Source organism: Hyaena hyaena, unplaced genomic scaffold (genome assembly GCF_003009895.1).
Source record: "Hyaena hyaena isolate Hyena2069 unplaced genomic scaffold, ASM300989v1 scaffold_167, whole genome shotgun sequence".
Classification (NCBI taxonomy): Eukaryota; Metazoa; Chordata; class Mammalia; order Carnivora; family Hyaenidae; genus Hyaena; species Hyaena hyaena.
The window spans coordinates 14,936-34,777 of record NW_024080798.1 but is presented as its reverse complement, the minus strand read 5'-3'; the positions used below and the strand labels follow the sequence as shown (position 1 = coordinate 34,777).

The 19,842-nt window shown below is 41.9% G+C and overlaps 1 protein-coding gene across 2 annotated transcripts in view; it reads right to left on the bottom strand.

The window, feature by feature from the left end:
- Positions 1–19,842, bottom strand: part of ATXN7 (ataxin 7) — a 53,583-nt gene that overhangs the window by 30,181 nt on the left and 3,560 nt on the right. Inside the window, exon 1 of one of the 2 annotated variants that reach the window (XM_039240061.1) lies at positions 3,792–3,943. The exons of the other annotated variant lie outside the window; for it this stretch is intronic. Within the exon in view, the coding sequence (XP_039095992.1) occupies positions 3,792–3,858 (67 nt within the window). The 5' untranslated portion in view covers positions 3,859–3,943. Of the gene's footprint in view, positions 1–3,791; positions 3,944–19,842 lie in introns of those variants that run through there. 2 annotated transcript variants of the gene reach the window in all.

Below are 19,842 nucleotides of genomic sequence, written 5' to 3'. Positions count from 1 at the left end.
CTATTTACTTAATATATTTTTCAAAATTCAGTGACTGACTAGGCATATCTAATTTAGCATTACCCTAAGCAATTTCTGTGGAACCATGACTTTGGTTTGACAAAGTACTTATCTGTTTTTTCCCTAATAATAATTTTTTAAAAATACTATCTAAATTCACACCATGGACATGAAATCACTGCCCATGGACATGAAGCATTTAATGATGCATTCTCACTACTTCCATTGTCAGCTTTTCCCTGTAAATGTTCTTCCCACGTAAAGACACTCTCGTGTTTCTGACCAGCAAATGCGTTCCTACCCCACTCCCTGTCCTCACAGATTCTCTTTAATCCAGAGTTGCTTTTTCTTTGATCCAACTTCTTTAGGGTCCTCGGACACTTGATTAGACTACTCCAGAGAGAGCTGCGTGTAGTCTCAGCCAACGGATGAGACTGTCTGTGGAACATTCAAATGTCAGGTTGGGGAATCCAAAACTGACCTCTGACAGGCAGTGCCTCAAAGGACAATAAGCCCCAAATGGAGCTGGGAGGCAGCCTCGGAAAAACATGCTTAGGTGGGTTACAAACGGCACTGAAAAACAGTGAGGAAGAAAAAGTCTTTACCACAAAGCACTCAGCATCATTTCCACTAGAGAGATTTAATTGAAAAGGATGATTTCAACACTGGCTGCCCTAACAAATTAGTCTCCAACTGCGACTTCTGCCAAATGCATTTCTCCTCCCCCTAATGCAGAGGTGCTTTTAAATTAAAACATAAGGGGAAAGCTCAGAAAAGAGAGTCATTTACAGCACTTGGGCTACTTGAAACAACTTTTCACCAAAGGTCTATAATCAAATTATCAAGCTCTTCAAGCCAGTGCTTTATGACGAAAATAAAAGCCCCGCCAGGTCTCCTGGCACTTCCGCGTCTCTGGGCAGGGTGCGCACTGCAGAGTCCCCATTCACGCCAGCGGCATGAAAGAGAACAGATCACAAAGGGCAGATTACAAGGGAGAACGACTCTGACTCCAGTGGGGGAAGGGACAGGCGTGAATGGATTGTAAATTATGTTGCTAAGAAGGGAGCAGAAATATGGCAACTTCAAATAATCCTCTTGCCAGGAATTCTTCCCATGGGGACTGTTCTTTCTGTACTTTGCTTTCAAGTATGTGAGAAATATGAAAAACTTACTGCATATCTGGGGGTCCTCCTCCCCTGCCATCTTAACTTGCAGCTCTTGGCAAACACTGCTAAAATGGCTTTCTAAAAATCGAAGTTTTTTCGTAAAGGAGATAAAACGATAGAGAAAAAAGGGAGGGTAGTGAATGGTAGGCACCCCAGGAGATCACCTTGGTTGTCAGTATGTAGCATCACTTCTTCGTAATCATGGTCCTAAGACAGCTTGTTTTGAGGAAGAGTGAATGGTCTGAATGATCTGTTCATTTCCTTAAGGGGGCCCTTCCTATGTTCTTGCAACCCTGTTCAAGGTGCAGGCTCTGAACTGAGGGCTATCGTCATGATCTCCAACAGGCACACAAAGATGTTTTCAGTGAAAGTACCTTTGGGGAAAAGGCAGCTGCTGCCTTGAGCACAACACGGCCACCAAACTCTAATTCTGCTGCCACCGTTTCTGACTACAGGCTATCATGCAATGAATGACATGCTGGCTGACACTTCTACTTTGCTAACAGCCCTAAGGACCTCTCTCCGCTGTGCTCAGGAAGCACAGTGTGACCCAAAGGATGCTGGCAGAGTACAGCAAGCAATCGCCTCACCTGAAACAAGCATGATCTCACTGAGTGATGTGCACGGCACTGCCCCCGAATTCGTTCCCCTGTCTCCCTCCCACTTGGAATGTTTGTACTCCTCTGGGATTAGCATGTGAGAAGAAAAAAAGAGCCAAACCCAAAAATCGACCAGTCTCTAGTTACTTCTGATTTAATCCTCCACTGGTTAGAATGAAGCATCCTACAGTTCAGTGATCTATAATTAGAAGTTTAGTCTTCCAATCTGTTATATACCACGTGCGGTTCAAGAATCAACATACTCAGTCCTTTCACAAACTTCTCTGTAGTCACATTTTGGGCCTCGGTCACAGTTTCACCCAAATGAAGGATACAAGGCTATCATCAAAATGCAAAAAGTGAAGTTAAAAAAAAGAAGTATGCCTTTACCACTGCAATCCAAATTTAAAATACACACACACACACACACACACGTAGGGAGAGACAGAATAAAAGAAAACCAGTAAAACTCAAACCTGAGTTCTCTTTTTCATTGTTTTTGTTTTGTGTGTTTTTTAAATGAAAACTGCTGTGTAGAAACCCCACAGGGAATACGGTCTTCCCAGGCCAAAGAGGAGTAGCAAGTCAAAGGTGCAATGAACGCCGGCACCATCTGCTGCAAAGTGCTGTGCTGAGTCTAAGTCACATCCTTACTATTGCCAGTCCCTGCTAATTTGGTATCCTCTTCATTTCACTTTATTCTGGACGGGGGAGTGAAGGAGACTGTGAACACGGGAATGCCAAAAACCTCAAACCCAGAAGGCAGCCCAAAAAGCCTTCTTCATTAAGCACTCCATTAATAAGGAACGGGTGATTCATCACCTAACAATGCCAATGCTTTCAATGAGTTTGTAGCATAGGTTTGTTCCCCTGCAACACGCCCCAAAAAGAGAAACAGTATCTAACCCCCCTCCACAGGCTGTGGCTGTCAACTAATGAACCTCAAAAGCAATATTCAAAAACGAAACTACAAACAGCAAAACTCAAACTGCCTGACAAGAGATTGTTTTTTTTTTTAAATTAATTTTAGGGAGTTAATAGGAAATTAACTGGATTCAAAGTTTAAGATCTGTTTATGTTTACAGTCCTTCAAATGGGTAGCTAAATTTTAACCTCAATTAAAACTATTCAGTCAAGCTCATTACTGTAGAAGCCATGAAATGGGGGTCCAGGGAAAAGTAAAGAAGAACTCAACTGTCACCTCACTCCCTGCTTACCGACAGAAGCGTGCGACAGGGTGACTTGGACAAGAGCCTCCCAACACAGCCCCCAGCAGTCAGCCTAGCTGCACTGGCTACCTTGATAACACAACTGAAAAAAATCGTTCTTGCTGGCAGTCAGTCTGTAATTAAATTTTTATACACTCCATTTAAGTTACTGAATGACTTTCCGGGGCTACTGTTTGTATTTTGAAGTTGTTCCTCCTCCTGACATGGTGATCTGCTGGAAACTCTGCCATGGATTCTGAAGTATCTGACCAAACAGCTTTCAAACACATTCGACAGGAAACACTATGAACTGCTTGTCATAAAACCTCACTTACCACAAGTGAGATAAAAAACAAACAGTTAAAGCGTGTTACAACGTTCCTCCATTTTTAGAGAGCGGCGTAACTAATGCTTTCCCTGTTTTGAGATACGGGAACTGTTTGGTGCAAACCTCAGCATTTTGTTGGAGTTAATAACAAACTGGACGCCCGTCTGCGTTTGAACTTTGTCCAGATCCCTCAAATGACATTTCAGAGCGGCTCCCGGGGACGGCCTGCGGCAGCTAATCCCCCCCTTGCTGCGCCGGCCCCCTCGGATCCACGAGCTGTGCTGAGCTCCCTCCACCACTTCGGCCACAGAGCGCTCGGGGCCTGCTGGCAGGGGAGGCCGGACGCCAGGAGCCCAGAGGCCTGCGTCGACTCTTCCCGCTCTGCCCGCTTCTGTGTCATGTTAGCAGAAGCTCACCCACCTCCCACAGGCTCATCCACAACGGGCCCCGAGCCAAGGCCGGCCTCTGAACGCTGCCTCGGAAGACTTACCCCCTGGAGCTTTCAGCCCTCGTGCGGAGGAAGGGCTGCTCTGGAGAGGCTCCCGGTCACCTTCCATTCACATAATCTGGGTGTGCTTCATTGCACACTTGCTACTGCAAGCTTGCATCATGACTTGGGTCTGCCCACCAACTCCAAATATGCTCCATGTTTGGTCTTATGTAACATTTGCTACTACTGTAAAAAGCACTTGAATTACAAAGGTCCTGGCAGATCAACAGAAAACAAGGGGTGGAGTCTAATTTCAACTAATATGGTCATACAAGGCGTCCTGGCTGGTGTAAATGAATCCTTCTCTTTGAAAGGCAATTTGCCAAAACTGGGGGAGATGGGATTTATAATTATTTAACCTGCTAAAATGTGAATTTTTCTGAATACCTTTAAATGGACACTTGCTGCTACCAGGTATATTAGAAAATTTACATGGTTCATTATACAGCCTGCATTGTAAGCCTCGATAGATCAGGAAGTTTTAAAGTTAACGCATTCCTAGAAATAGCAGCAGCCTTTTTTGACATTTTATTTCCCCATGATCTATACTTAAAAATAATTAAAATTTGTCATACTGAAGCTTACTTTCCCTTCCTGAATCTAGTAACAAAAATCTTAACCAATTTTCTGTACATATTTGTAAAATACATCTAATTTCAGAATATACACCTGATTGTCTGGAGTCTGGTGTTCAATCATTAGATGACTGACTTTAAAGCTGGGACCTTTTATGCTTTTAATCCAAAAACTTCTCCCCCGAATGGCTCTTTATAAACAGTGTCTTCCTGGTCCTGGTTCTCCAGGTCAGCCCTATTATACTCCCCACAAGACTACTCTCCTAGTCTCAATCCCCAAATCTTACTGTCAAACAGACATGGGAAAAAATGGCCCAACTGACCTGAGTTTTATGATGATAAAGGCTGCACACATAAATAGACTCGGATGCCTGATAGTTCAGAATGAACACTTTTAAATGTCAAAAGGGGGGGGGGATTCCTCTACAGAATCCCGTCACCCCACAGAGAATATCTGGCAAGAAGTCACGAATTACATGTGTGGAAAAGATTTGGCCTGGAAGGGGTGGGAAAGAGTTGTGAGGCGTAGGACATGGTTTCTATTAGACCAGACACAAATTCTAAATGTACTCTAAAACAAAAGAGTAACAGCCACACTGCTTTATTTTCATGGCAAGCAATCAGATCCTGACCATGGGCAACAATCTTAAGATCCAGAGGGTTTTCTGAAACCTACTCCTGCCCCTCCCTCCCAAGGCTTCTTAGAGTCACATTCAAACAATGCAAAGCTACAGTGGTCCTTAAAAGACGCCAGGAGAACACCAGGTAAGGGGCATGAGCAGATCAAGCACAGGATGAAAACATCTTTCAAAAGATTAATTAGCAAAAAGAAGTTTAGGTTAGTTTACCGAAGGAATAAGCTAGAAGAAAAAACTGCATTGCTACCCTACCTGATTGCAACAGGTCTTAGCAATGTTCACTGCACCCACCCACCCTCCCCAGGGGGCAGCAAGGAGTCTCCTTGATGTCATAGGTCACAGGACAAAACTGAGATAAGAGGCCTTTTCTCAGACTAAGCCTGCGTTCCACATCACTGCACCTGTCAGGCCAGACCCCAGAGTCTTCGCTCTTCTCCCAGCACAAATACTTGCCTTTCCAACGTTCGCTTTTGTGGATGGTGATAAAATACCATTACAAAACCCAGTCAATCCTTAAGTTCTGAGAACCAAATCTTTGTGTAATCCTGATGAAAACTAGGATGAATTTGAGCAAACATTCTTTTTTTTTTTTTTTTTTATTTTATTTGTTTTGAGAGAGGGTGCATGTCCAGGAGGGGCAGAGAGAGGGGTGGGGAGAGAGAGAGAATCCCAAGCAGACTCTGCACTGTTAGTGTGGAGCCAGATATGGGGCTCGAACTCACAAACGGTGAGATCATGTCCTGCGCCACCCAGGTGCCCCTCAGCAAACATTCCTAATTGCTACAAATACACATCTATATTTTAACTTTACATATGGTTGACCCTTGAACAATGTCTGGGTTAGGGGCACTGATCGCCCCCACCCCCAGGTGAAAATCTGTAAAATTTTTGACTCTCTCAAAACTCAACTACTAAAATTCTATAGTTGATGAAAGAAGCCTTACCATTGACATAAAGCTACTTAATACATATTTTCAATGTTATATGTATTAAATACTGTATTCTTACAATAAAATGAGCTAGAACAAAGAAAACATTATTAAGATAGCCCTAAGGAAAAGAAAGACATTTATAGTACTGTACTTCATTTACTGACAAAAGTCTGCGGATAAATGGGTAAAATCTGCACAGCTCAAACCCATGTTGTTCAAGGGTCAATTGCATAAACAAAAGAGTAACAATTTAAACTTATATTTTTAAGACCTACATCCAAACATGGATGACTGATACTGTAAGCCAGGGAAATATAACTTTGTACAACAAGAATATACACAAATACACAAAAGCTTGTCATTTTAAAACACACACATTCTATGGGGCGCCTGGGTGGCTCCGTCAGTTAAGCATCTGACTTCGGCTCAGGTCATGATCTTGCGGTTCGTGGGTTCGAGCCCTGCGTCAGGCTCTATGGTGACAGCTAGCTCAGAGCCTGGAGCCTGTTTCGGATTCTGTGTCTCCCTTTCTCTCTGACCCTCCCCTGCTCACACTGTCTCTCTCTCTTCTCTCTCTCTCTGTCTCTCTCAGAAATAAAACATTAAAAACATAATAAAAAAAAAATAAACAGTTAAACATCCACATTGTTCTCTCTGAATGCCCTGAGTAAAATGTTTAAGCAAATAGTTAAATACCACTTTGTGCTGCTTGCACAGCATTATTACTACTTTCTTTTTTTCTTTTCAAAGTAGGCTTCACGCCCAGTGCAAAGCCCTAGGCGGGACTTGAACTCACAACCCTGAGATCAAGAGTTGGATGCTTAATCGACTGAGCTACTCAGGAGCTCTGCATGATTAGTATTTTCTACAAGCCATTTCCCAATATCCTATCCAAATAAAGCTTGATGGCTAATGTTTAAATGTCTAGGTCTGGGCCCATAACGAGTGAAGAAATTGAATCAGTGATCAAAAATCTCCCAACAAATAAGAGCCCTGGACCTGATGGTTTCCCTGGGGAATTCTACCAGACATTTAAAACAGAATTAATCCCAATTCTTCTCAAGCTATTCCAAAAAATAGAAGTCGAAGGAAAACTCCCGGACTCATTTTATGAAGCCAGCATCACTCTGATTCCCAAGCCAGACAGAGATCCAACAAAAAAAGAGAACTATAGGCCAATATCCTTGATGAATACGGATGCAAAAATTCTCAACAAGATCCTTGCAAATCGAATCCAGCAGCATATCAAAAGAATCATCCACCAAGATCAAGTGGGATTCATTCCTGGGTTACAGGGCTGGTTCAACATTCGCAAATCAATCAATGTGATCCATCATATCAATAAAAGAAAAGATAAAAACCATATGATCCTGTCAATAGATGCAGAAAAAGCATTTGACAAAATACAGCATCCCTTCTTAATAAAGACTCTCGAGAAAGTTGGGATAGAAGGAACCTACTTAAACATCATCAAAGCCATCTATGAGAAGCCTTCAGCTAACATCATCCTCAACGGGGAAAAACTGAGAGCTTTCCCCCTGAGATCAGGAACACGACAGGGATGTCCACTCTCACCACTGTTGTTTAACATAGTGCTGGAAGTCCTAGCATCAGCCATCAGACAACAAAAGGAAATCAAAGGCATCAGAATTGGCAAAGAGGAAGTCAAACTTTCACTCTTCGCAGATGACATGATACTCTACATAGAAAACCCGACAGACTCCACCAGAAGCCTACTAGAACTGATCCAAGAATTCAGCCAAGTTGCAGGGTACAAAATCAACGTACAGAAATCGGTTGCATTTTTATACACCAATAATGAAGCAACAGAAAGAGAAATCAAGAAACTGATCCCATTCACAATTGCACAAAAAACCATAAAATACCTCGGAATAAACCTAACCAAGGATACAAGAGATCTGTATGATGAAAACTATAGAAAACTTATGAAGGAAATTGAAGAAGACACAAAGAAATGGAAAAACATTCCATGCTCATGGATAGGAAGAATAAATATAGTTAAGATGTCATTACTACCTAAAGCACTCTACACATTCAATGCAATTCCAATCAAAATTGCACCAGCATACTTCTCAAAACTAGAACAAACTATCCAAAAATTTGTATGGAACCACAAAAGACCCCGAATAGCCAAAGTAATACTGAAAAATAAAACCAAAACGGGAGGTATCACCATCCCAGACTTCAGCCTCTACTACAAAGCTGTCATCCTCAAGACAGTATGGTATTGGCACAAAAACAGACACATAGACCAATGGAACAGAATTGAGAACTCAGAAGTGGACCCAAAAGTATACAGCCAACTGATCTTTGACAAAGCAGGAAAGAATATCCAATGGAAAAAAGACAGCCTTTTTAACAGATGGTGTTGGGAGAACTGGACAGCAACATGCAGAAGAATGAAACTAGATCATTTTCTCACACCATGCACAAAAATCAACTCAAAATGGATAAAGGACCTGAACGTGAGACAGGAAACTATCAACACCCTAGAGGAGAAAGCAGGAAACAACCTCCTTGACCTCCACCGCAGCAACTTCTTACTTGACACATCCCCAAAAGCAAGGGAATCAAGAGCAAAAATAAACTGTTGGGACCTCATCAAGATTAAAAGCTTCTGCACAGCCAAGGAAACAACCCAGAAAATTAATAGGCAACCAACGGAATGGGAAAAGATAGTTGCAAATGACATATCAGATAAAGGGTTAATATCCAGAATCTATAAGGAACTCACCAAACTACACGCCCGAAAAACAAACAACCCAGTGAAGAAATGGGCAGAAGACATGAACAGACACTTCTCCAAAGAGGACATCCAGATGGCCAACAGACACATGAAACGATGCTCAGCATCCCTCCTCATCAGGGAAATACAAATCAAAACCACACTGAGATACCACCTCACGCCAGTCAGAGTGGCTAAAATGAGCAAATCAGAGAACTCTAGATGCTGGCGAGGATGTGGAGAAACGGGCACCCTCCTACACTGTTGGTGGGAATGTAAACTGGTACAGCCCCTCTGGAAAACAGTGTGGAGGTTCCTCAGGAAACTAACAATAGAACTCCCTTATGACCCAGCAATAGCACTGCTAGGAATTTACCCAAGGGATACAGAAATGCTGAGGCATAGGAGCACATGTACCCCAATGTTCATAGCAGCACTCTCCACAATAGCTAAAACATGGAAAGAGCCTAAGTGTCCATCAACAGATGAATGGATCAAGAAGATGTGGTTTATCTATACCATGGAATACTACATGGCAATGAGAAACAATGAAATCTGGCCATGTGTAGCAACATGGATGGACCTTGAGGGGGTTATGCTGAGCGAAATAAGTCAGGCAGAGAAGGACAAATATCATATGTTTGCACGTATAGGAGGATTAGGAGGAACTTGACGGAGGAACGAGGGGGAGAAGAAGGGCGGAAATGGTGGGGGAAAGGGAGAGAGGCAAACCATGAGAGACTCTTGAATGCTGACAAAAACTGAGGACTGATGGGTGTGGGGGGGAGGGGGGGATGGGCATGGAGGAGGGCACTTTGGGGATGAGCACTGAGTGTTATGTAGAAACTAATTTGACAATAAACTATTTGTAAAAAAAAAAAAAAAAAATTCCTATTTTGAAGCTCTAAAAAAAAAAAATAAAAAATAAAAATTGGGCATATATGTTTCACCTGAAAAAAAAAAAAATAAATGTCTAGGTCTGGGGATATGGTCACATTTCTTTTTTCTTATGAAAAAAATCTGAAAGACTAAAAAAGCCTTAGACTAAAATACCATTTTAATAGAAGAACATCCCTGCCCCACAGACCAGAAATGACAGGTATTGGCAGTGCTGTGGATGGCGTGCACGCGTCGCATTTATTCTGGGCACGAAGGGAAGCCTGAACTGACAAAACTCGTCCCTGAATCCATCCACTCAGAGCAAACACACACCAGCCGCCTCCAGGGAGGGGAGCGCCTTGAGGGCTTGGGTGCAGGGGGCAGCCGGCCCGCAGTCTCAATCACTTCTAGTTGTGCGACCTTGGCCAAGACACCTATGTCCCTCAGGGTCTGTGTCCGCTCCGGGAACGTGCTAAGACTGCTTCTATCTGTTGGGCTGTGGTGAGGGGTCAGGAGGTGACATACATCAGACAGTGACTGGCACATATTCAGTGCTCAATGAATGTTAGCTTTCATGATTGGAATCAAGGAGAAACTGGATGGTGGGCATCACGGAAGAGGAAGAGAAAGAGGTCGCTGCTACAGACATTAGTGGTGTCCCCAACAAATCTTGGGATTTCCTGAATCAAATCCCTGAGAGTCCAGCAGGTGTCATCTGGTGTCCAGCACGGCAAGCAACGAGCTGTTGGCAGTTGAGAAGGGCTATGCTCCTGTCACTGGTGGTAGCCAGTTCCCCAGCCTACAGGAGCCACAAGTCTCTATGGACTCCACTTCAGAGTCTCAGCAGGCCGGGCAAGTTATAATTGGCCTTAATTGGCACTTACAGGAGCTTTAACATTCCTTACCTGCTGCCAAGGAACACTTGAAAGGGGGAGAATGTATTTTCAAACTTGGAAATACCAAGCGATTCATTCAGCTGTGGGCTTGGAAGCCTGCTATCCAGAATCAGATTAGCTTCCCCAAGAAATGTTGCTATGTTATTATCCAGTGCTCATTAGGTACTCACGCCGGATTAGGAGAGGTGGGAGATGAAGTTTAAATGGGGATAATTCACCTTGGGGGCTAATACCATGCAGCAGCCTTCCTCTGTCTGGCATCATCTATCTAATCTTTTGGTGGACGGCTCTTCGGGGCTCTGCCACACTTCATGCGTGTATCCCTTTTCAACTGTTCAAATTGTTCAAAGGCAGGGAAATAAAGTAAGTATAACCTCATGGCCTGATTTACATAGGCTTTGTGGTAACCACAGTCTGACCTCAGGCCAGTCATTATCTGATACACAAAGTGAACACTGTTAGAAGGTGACCAATCATGCCAAATGCAAGGAGGAAAATGAGATCAGAAATAAAATAGACAATAGATTAAAATCATCGGTCCCGTAATTAAATTCACCCCAAACTGCTATCTTCTAGGAGCCTATACATTTTGCAGAGAGCAATTCCAGCCTAACTGACCTAGATTTCTCCCCAAAGGTAAATTCCAAACAGGATGAATAGAAATTTCCCACAGATGCCAGGAAAACCACCTGTGATTGCTCAAATGAATATATATTTTTTTAAATCATCCTACTACATTACATGTTACTCAAACTCAGAAGATACATGCTAACACTGATAGTAAAAAAAGTCTGCACTTGTTTCAGAAACCTAATTCAGAGTCAATCACAATCAATTACATTTGTGCACGTAAAACACTTTAAGACACTTTAGAAAAAGAAACTGAATTTTAGAAAGATAAATAACACACCTACTCCTGGCGGTGATACTCTCCCGCACACCTAATAGAAAGCATGATAGCCTTTGTGGAAAAGAACCTAGTCACAGCTATGAAGAATGCATACGAGTGTCCTTTCTGACCCAGGAATCCCTTCCTGAGACTCTAATCCCACAGAAACAAAACCACCAGTAGGTAAGGACATTTGTAGCAGCTGGTTACTGCTCCTTGGTTCACAGAGGCAAAAAAAAAAAAAAAAAAAGAAAGAAAAAAAAAAGGAGGAAATAAATGTATGTCCACAGAGGACTTCAAGGAGGAAGCTACTGTCCAGCCACACCTGAAAATAGTAAGCAACCATTAAAAATGGGGGTTTAGTGTTACCCTGGCCTGCGAATGAACTCCCATGTGGTACTACTGAGTAGATAAGAAGCAGAAGTGTGCATCACAGAATCCATTTTCCATAAAACTATGATCAAAGGTCCTGACTTAAAAAGACACAGGATTATGTGTGCCTGTATAAACTTATTAGCATGAGAAAAAACATAGAAGCATGTATACTAAGTTATGTACTAATAATGTACGAAGTAACATAGATGGTTCACCATAGACAGAAAATTGTTATAGCTGGGAAAGGTGGGTAGGTAGAAAGCCAATGAAAAAAGTTGGCTGAACTGAAAAGAGCATATTAGAGATTATTACATTTGTCTACCTATGTAAAAAAATATAATGTTTATATATTTAATATATTCATGCATCATTCAAAACTCCATAAAGAACTAACAAATATTCTTTAAAAACGCAATGTGAAGGGAAGAAAAATTTAGACAGCATTAAATTCTGGTCTTTCATCAAATAACATCAAATAAGCATATCCTGATTAGGGCTCCCATCTCATTTGTTTGGCTAAAAGAGATTCAAGTAGCACAACTAAGCACAGTAAGAATCACACAGAAAAAGGGCCTATTAGCCACTCTGGCGAAACAATATTTTAACTTTTTTTCTTCTTACGTTCATTTATTTTGAGAGACACAAAGACAGCACAAGTTGGGGATGGGCTGCAAGAGAGGTAGAGAATCCCAAGCAGGCTCTGCACTGCCAGCACAGAGCCCAACGTGGGGATCGAACCCAGAAAGCCTTGAGATCATGACCTAAGCCAAAACCAAGAGTCAGACGCTTAACTGGCTAAGCGACCAGGTGCCCCAGCACTATGCTGACTTTCTAAAGTTCACTACAAATCTTCAGTATTACGAATTCTAACAACCTTTTAAAAAATATCAAGCATAAGACGCAATAAACTAAATTTCATTCCAGAGTTTATTTTTGATCCAAGGAGACTCCAAATCAAGAGCTCGACCATGTGTGATTAGGGTCTTCCTGCTTTTATTTTAACTTTTAAAACTGACATAGTTACCTTCCCTGATCCCCCCCTCCACTTTTTTTTAAACTTCAAAACATACAAGAGGAAAAGGTCTAAAATTTCTTTGAAGTTCAGAGAACTGCTCTTTTTTTTTTAAAGTTTTTTTTTTTATATATTTTTATTTATTTCTAGGGGAAAGAGAGAGAGAGAGAGCGTGAGCAGGGGAGGGTCAGAGAGAGAGGGAGACACAGACTCTGAAATAGGCTCCAGGCTCTGGGCTGGCAGTCAGCACAGAGCCTGACGCGGGGCTCGAACCCACGAACCCCGAGATCATGACCCAAGTGAAAGTCGGACACTTAACCAACTAAGCCACCCAGGCACCCCATAGAGAAGTGCTGTCTTAATAGCAAAAAGTAGAAGTAAACCTAAAGACTGGGATTTCTATATACACAGTGTGAAATGAGGAAGGGAAAGAGCTAAATTTAGCCACTGCTCCCATGCCTCAAACCAGTTTGTTTAATGGGTCTGGGCCAGCACACGCATGGGAGGAACTGGTCCAGCCAGGTAGGAGGTGCTGCGGCATCAGGAAGTGATAAAAACTCCCTCTTCTGGTCACATGTAAGACCGCAGTTACACAGGGTTGAAACAGCAGGTATGTATGTATCTTAACTAGGCAACACACAACATACAAATACAAATTAGTCTCATGAAATGACTCAGGAAAAATCATCTTTTAGCAAATATAACTAAAATGTGGCTTTATATGCTGAAATATCCCCTTTAAAATATGAAGCACAGCCATCCTAATAATTTCTATATATAGTAGACAAGTCAAGAATTGCCCTGGTGAATAAACAATTTTTATTGATTGATTGATTGATTGATTGATGCTGCTAGAAACTCACATTTTCACTATCTTATTCTGGTGACACAAATCAGATCTGTTAAAGCAGTTCATTAAATCACCATAATAGTAACCTGGAGGGCAGCTCTGACCAGCCTCCGTGTGCAGAATCAATACAGTGAAATAACTATCAGGCATTCCCAAAGAATGTTCTTTCAAGCACTGCCTGTCCTAATGCAACACTGCAAAACCACATGTCTATCAACAGAGAAATGATGGAACTAGTTTCAGTACACTCATGAATGGAATAATAGACAGTCTTTAAAAAGAAAGAAATAATGTAACATGAATTAACATGAAAAAAATAAGATTATTAAGTTAGGAAAGTAAATCTATAACAAATCTAAGGTGCTGGGTCTGAGGGGACAAGAAACACGCTGCCACCTGAGTCTATGTGCAGGAACTAGAAACCTTCCCAGGATGTATGCCAGGCTGCAGCCCGGAAAAGTAACACCGAGGAGGCTTCATTCATTCTGATTTCGTGTTTATCCTCTTCTTTTATACTTATTTCTCTCTTACAAGATAAATTACTATGCTAGTAATGAAAGAAAATAAAAATGCATGTGCTTTCGTTTTTTAAGCAGTATGTTTTTGTTGCCCAAATGAGAACCTGAGAGGAACTCCCGTCCCGGGAAAGTGTACACATCCCCTTCTGCTTCCTGGCTCCTATGCCTAGATAACTGTTCTACCAAAACAACAACAACAACAACAACAAAATGAAAAGAATAAATGACCCTAAAGACTGGTATCTTTGAGATTATTATTTTCAACCCCTACAATATTTAGAAAATGCCTCAAGACTGAATATAATACATCAAGGTTCTTCATTCATGTCGGTATGCCTCGTTAAAAAAAAATTAAAAAAAAAAAAAAGAAGAAAAGGAAGAACAAAAAAAAGAAAGCCCATGCACAAACTGAAAGAACTACCCTTGTTCCGTAAACTAGGTAAATTCATCCAGCTGCCTGAGCCAAAACCCCCATGAGACATTCCTCACCCTGCTTTCCCCATGTTGCTAATCCCTAGCCCATCTACTACTTCCATGCAAAAGGCGCAATTCCAGCCACAACTCGCAGCCTTTGCCACAATCTTAATCTAAACTTCTCCTCCTGATCCAGCTCTCAACTGGACTAGGGCAGAACAGCTCACCAACTGGCCTCCCTGCTTCCACTCCCGCCCCTGTGTTCCACAGAGCAACCATCAATCAGATCAAGTCACTTCCCTGCCTCCGAATCACCTGCACTGTCCGATCCTGATCCTCTGGGGGCTTGCGGGGCCTGGGACCACCTGGCCCCCGTCCTCCCTTTATGGATCCTCAACCCAGACCCCTCATGTCTCGACACAATGCTTCTCTGCCTCCTCCTCGGTCTTCCTGTCACGCCCATGTCCATCTCAGCATAGCTGAACTGACGGTTTTCTCTGTGGTAAACACAGGTCCTCCACATCTTCAAATGGCTGGCTCTTCTCAGTGAGCTTAAATATCAACACGTCAGAGCAGCTTTCTCTGACTAGCTTTATCTAAAGGCGGTCTTGCCCCGGTGGTCATCATTCTCTCTCACATTATTCCTAGCATTTACCACCACTTGAAGTAATATTATGTTACTTGATTTTGTCTCCACCCTCCCTCACCAGAATATAAGCTGCAGGACAGACACTGCTTTTCAGTGGGAGCAATGCCTAGAGGAGACATCAGGTAGTCAATAAGTATTTATTAAATGCATGAATAATATCACAGCCAATTTATTTATTTTTTTAAGGTAACTGGAAAGGCACATTAATAAAGGCAGAGATTTCATGAAGAGGCAAAATCAATACATTTTTATAACTGTAAATTTAAATGTTGCTCCTACACATGGTATAAATAATACCACTTAAAGATACTGCTTATTATACAACCAGGGGAAAAAGATAAAATTATATTACCTACAGGCAAAGTGGTCCCTTATTTGATGCTGCTCAAGTTATATGAAAAAAATAACTAGCACTATTTGGCTTGTGGCAAAGGAAAACTGAATTCACTGCATTTATTTTATATCATGCTATTTTCCGTGACATGAAGTTTAGGTCAAATGGTCAACTTTGAATTTCCATTGAGAGTTAAGCTAACGTCTACCTTGACACCATTCAGGTTTTGATGTGCCTGCTCTGGTTAGCTCCCTTCCCTGACTCAGCTCTGATTGCTGGACAAAGGCCTGCCATATGTCTCCCAAGCAAAAGAGTGAAGTATTTTTGGCTCGGCAACAAGTTTCAACCTTTATACTACAGAATAAATATGCCAACCAACTCTGTCTAAAGAAACTAGAGAATGTTAGGGGCTGGAAAAAAGAGAGGAGGTGCCTGGCTGTGGATAGCTACTATGGATTTAGGATTAAAAAAGTTGAACAGGCCAAGGAGAAATCCAACAACTATGCTAAATCAATTATCTACCTACTGCCATTACGTCTTCAAATTACTGAATGCTCTCTCTGAGGTAATGGGTTTACAATGCTGACCCAGCTACTCTAGCCACCTTTAAAGTTCTACCTGAGCTAGGACATCTGTCACTAATGATAGTTTTGTGACATGTGGAATTCATTATATCTTCGCTAGATTTTCTTTTAACTCTATACATCCTTATTACATGCAAGAGAACTAGATACGAGTCGCCAGAAAACCTGGCCTGGTACATTTTCTCCATGTCAAAGAAAATTTAGGAGTTTTAGCTGTAAACTGGGAATAGAACGACCCACTTGATGGGTCTCAAAGAACAGGAAATGAGACAATACGTGCAAAAATGCTTACCAAATCACCAGAGTGCTATTAAAAATCATCATTAATCTGTGGACTTTGAGATGAATGGCAATCCTAAAAAGATTAACTATTGCTACAAGTTTCAAAGTAGAAAGAGGCCCAGATTATAAAAATGCAGTGACCAAATTTAGCCGGCACACTGGAGTGAACAGTTTTTCTTTATCGAAAAACAAAGTTACCTAATAGCCAAAAAAACCAACTCACTGAAAATACCAGAAAATGTTACTTTCAATCAGATAGCAAAAAGGGAGGGGTGTTCTTTATTAAACAGCAAAACCTCTGCTTTGTGATGTAGATTAATTTAATCATAGGACAGCAATCACTGGTCACTACTATTTTAAGTGTTGTCAACAATGGGAACCAGCATTTAGGCCAGAACCAGCCCATCAGATCTCAGAGATTAAGACTCATTTTGCTTGCTTTTACACTAACACTCTTTGAAACCAATTAAATTAGCTCAAAAATGTATGAGTAATTTCAACTTCTTCTGATGAAAATGACATTTTTGAAAAATATAATTTATGCAGGCATCTAAAAGAATCCAAGCCACCTCAGTGCACTTCAAGGAACATTAAATCCAAGCAATGTGTGTGGCTGTTAATTTTGCAGGACCATATGTAATATCTGCAAGTAGAGAGAGCCGCAGGATCGCTGCAGTGTTTCTGCTCGCGCTTTCACCAAGTTCTGAAAAAGCCAGACTGATTAAGCCACCCTCTTTTCCTCCCTCCTGTGCCCATCTATGAACAGAGGTCTGAGAGAAGGAGAGATGAGGACCAGACTCACATGCCACTCACTCATGGTGACTGGCAGGGGCTCAGGACACAATCAATACATAACACCAATTGATAAAAGACCGTGGGTATGTGTCCTCTGTGATCCTTTTGCAAATCAAAATGTGACTTGAAAATTCTGCTTCCTCAGCATGCTCCATCCTAGGGTTGGCTGGCCTCAGCGGACAGCTCCTTAAGCACCAGAGGAAACTAAATCCAATAGCTTGAGCCGGTGTTTCCCAAAACATGGAGTAGGTATCACCCCAATATTAACAACTTTAAATCTCAAGTGACAACTTACTCCCTTTCCAAGTCTCTTCCAGTTCTTCTGGTAACACCACAACTACTGTGTGGATAACACTTGCCTAAACCGTGCTAGTCTTCCTTTCCACAAAGAGAGTGGGCCTCATAGCCCAGAGAGGCACTGGCCAGAACATTAACAAAGAACTTAATCATCTTTTCACTGTATTTTTTTTTTTTTTTAAGATTTATTTTTTATTTTTTATTTTTTTTTTTTTTAAATAGTTTATTGTCAAATTAGTTTCTACATAACACTCAGTGCTCATCCCCAAAGTGCCCTCCTCCATGCCCATCCCCCCCTCCCCCCCACATCCATCAGTCCTCAGTTTTTGTCAGCATTCAAGAGTCTCTCATGGTTTGCCTCACTGTATTTATTTTTATACCTAGCATTTATGGCAAACAACACTAGTCTTCCTGATGATGATTCTGATAAGGTTTTAAATAGAAATGGTTTGATTTAAAGAAAAATACTTAATGGAATTATGTAAGCAAATCATAAACACTGAGCTTGACTGATTAAAATCAAAGAAAGGTGGCAGAGGCACATGCGACTGAGGCCTTGCTCAGGGACTCTGTGCTGAGCCAAAAGGTGAACAAATGGGTCAAAGCAACTAACCTGGGGCAAAATACTTCAACAGCTGACATTCAAGCAGGGTTTCAATTTATTATAGATTCTAAATGTGGCACCTGTCCAAGCTGAATTAACAGCACTCATTTACTTCACCTAGGTAAGATCAGCTCCTGTCTGCTTTATAAAAGACAGGTTGAGAGGAACTGAGGTATTCTTCACATGCAAACTCAGAGAGAAGCAGCAGAGCACAGAGCAGCATAAGCACTTGGGAGGCTCTTCCAACACAGAACCCCAGAGGCCCCCCAAAGGTCATTAGATGACCCTACCTGTTCAGATCCATAGCCAATGGATGTAAACAGCACTACACATTTCATGCTACTCAACAGCCAGTTTAGGACCAACACATGGAGTCAGGAGATTCCCAACTTGGTAAACAAGCTCCAAAGAAGGGTGCTTCTGGCCACAGGGAAGGTCACCATCTCATCCCTCCTTCACAGATGAAGTTTTAGATGCAATTAACAGGACATTTCCTGCATGTAATACGAAGTTAAAAACCAGTTTTAAAAAACCAAGGGCCTCCTTTCGTGCCATCCTTGCTAGACTCAACAAACTTTGGAAGGCCGATCTGCGTCAGTCACTGTGCCAGACACCAGGAATACAAAGCCACACCCCCTGACAGAGTGGAGCAATCTGCTGTCACCACAATGCACCCAGCCAGCCTGTGGGTCAGAATCAGTCTTGGGAGTGGTTTACAGAATGCAGATCCCTAAGTCCTATCCCTAAGATTCCCACTTAGCTTGTCAGAATGGTTCTTGGGAAGCTGCCCTCTTAGAAATCTCCCCTTTGATTTTGATGCACAGCAGGTTTGAGATCCAAGGATTCAAATTATACTTTTAAATCTGAAATTAACAGTAAGGACCATCTTGCTCTCACAAATACTGAGTAACGAGAAAAATGTGAAATATCTTGGACTCCTTCAAAACATTAAAACATCAAGAAAGTATATGGTACTACAACACAGTTTCCAAGAAAGCAAGCAATGTATACTATGCAATCAAAGAGACCTGCAAGAAACTGGAAATGCCAAAATGGCACTACCGTCCATCATTCCCCATCACGGCTCACGTGGAAATCCTGGTGAACCGCTAGCTCCGAAAAAGGTAGTTTGGCTACTAGCAAAAAAGTAGACAGACTCTTACTACTACGGATAAATAAGCTGCTCACCAATTCACAATAACATTACCGCCAACAGGAACGGATTTACAAGCCTTGTTGCTATTGTAACTTTCTTCTCTTCCCTGGCAGCAGTGCTCTTAAAGGAAATGCCTGTTTGGTTTTGCAGCAACTGCTCACTTGTTCATACAAGTCACAGATGAATATTCCTAACACCTTAATTCGCAGAACACTGCCCACACATTTTCACCAATTTCACTAAAAGATAAGAAAACTGGGATCCCTCCATTGAAGGTATGGGGTTCTTTTTGAATACCTAATAAACAGACTACAATGGCCCCTGGGATGGATCTTGAATTTAAAAACCATTTTTGGTGTTAACACATTAAGAATGGGCCTTTTAGAATTACATCAAAAGACCACACAGGCTCCAAAAAAACGTTTTCCTGCTATAACCCCTATGCCCAAAGGTAGAAGACGTCCCTGGCAGCAATGGAAATGCTTCTTGGCACTGGGGGACTGCCCACCCCTCCTTCCCTCCAGGTGAGTGGCATGTCAGTCCCAAACTACTCCAGGGTCGTCACATGGTGTCTCCCTTGACTTCAAGCAGTTGCACCCAACCCCACACACCTCCGCAGGTCAACA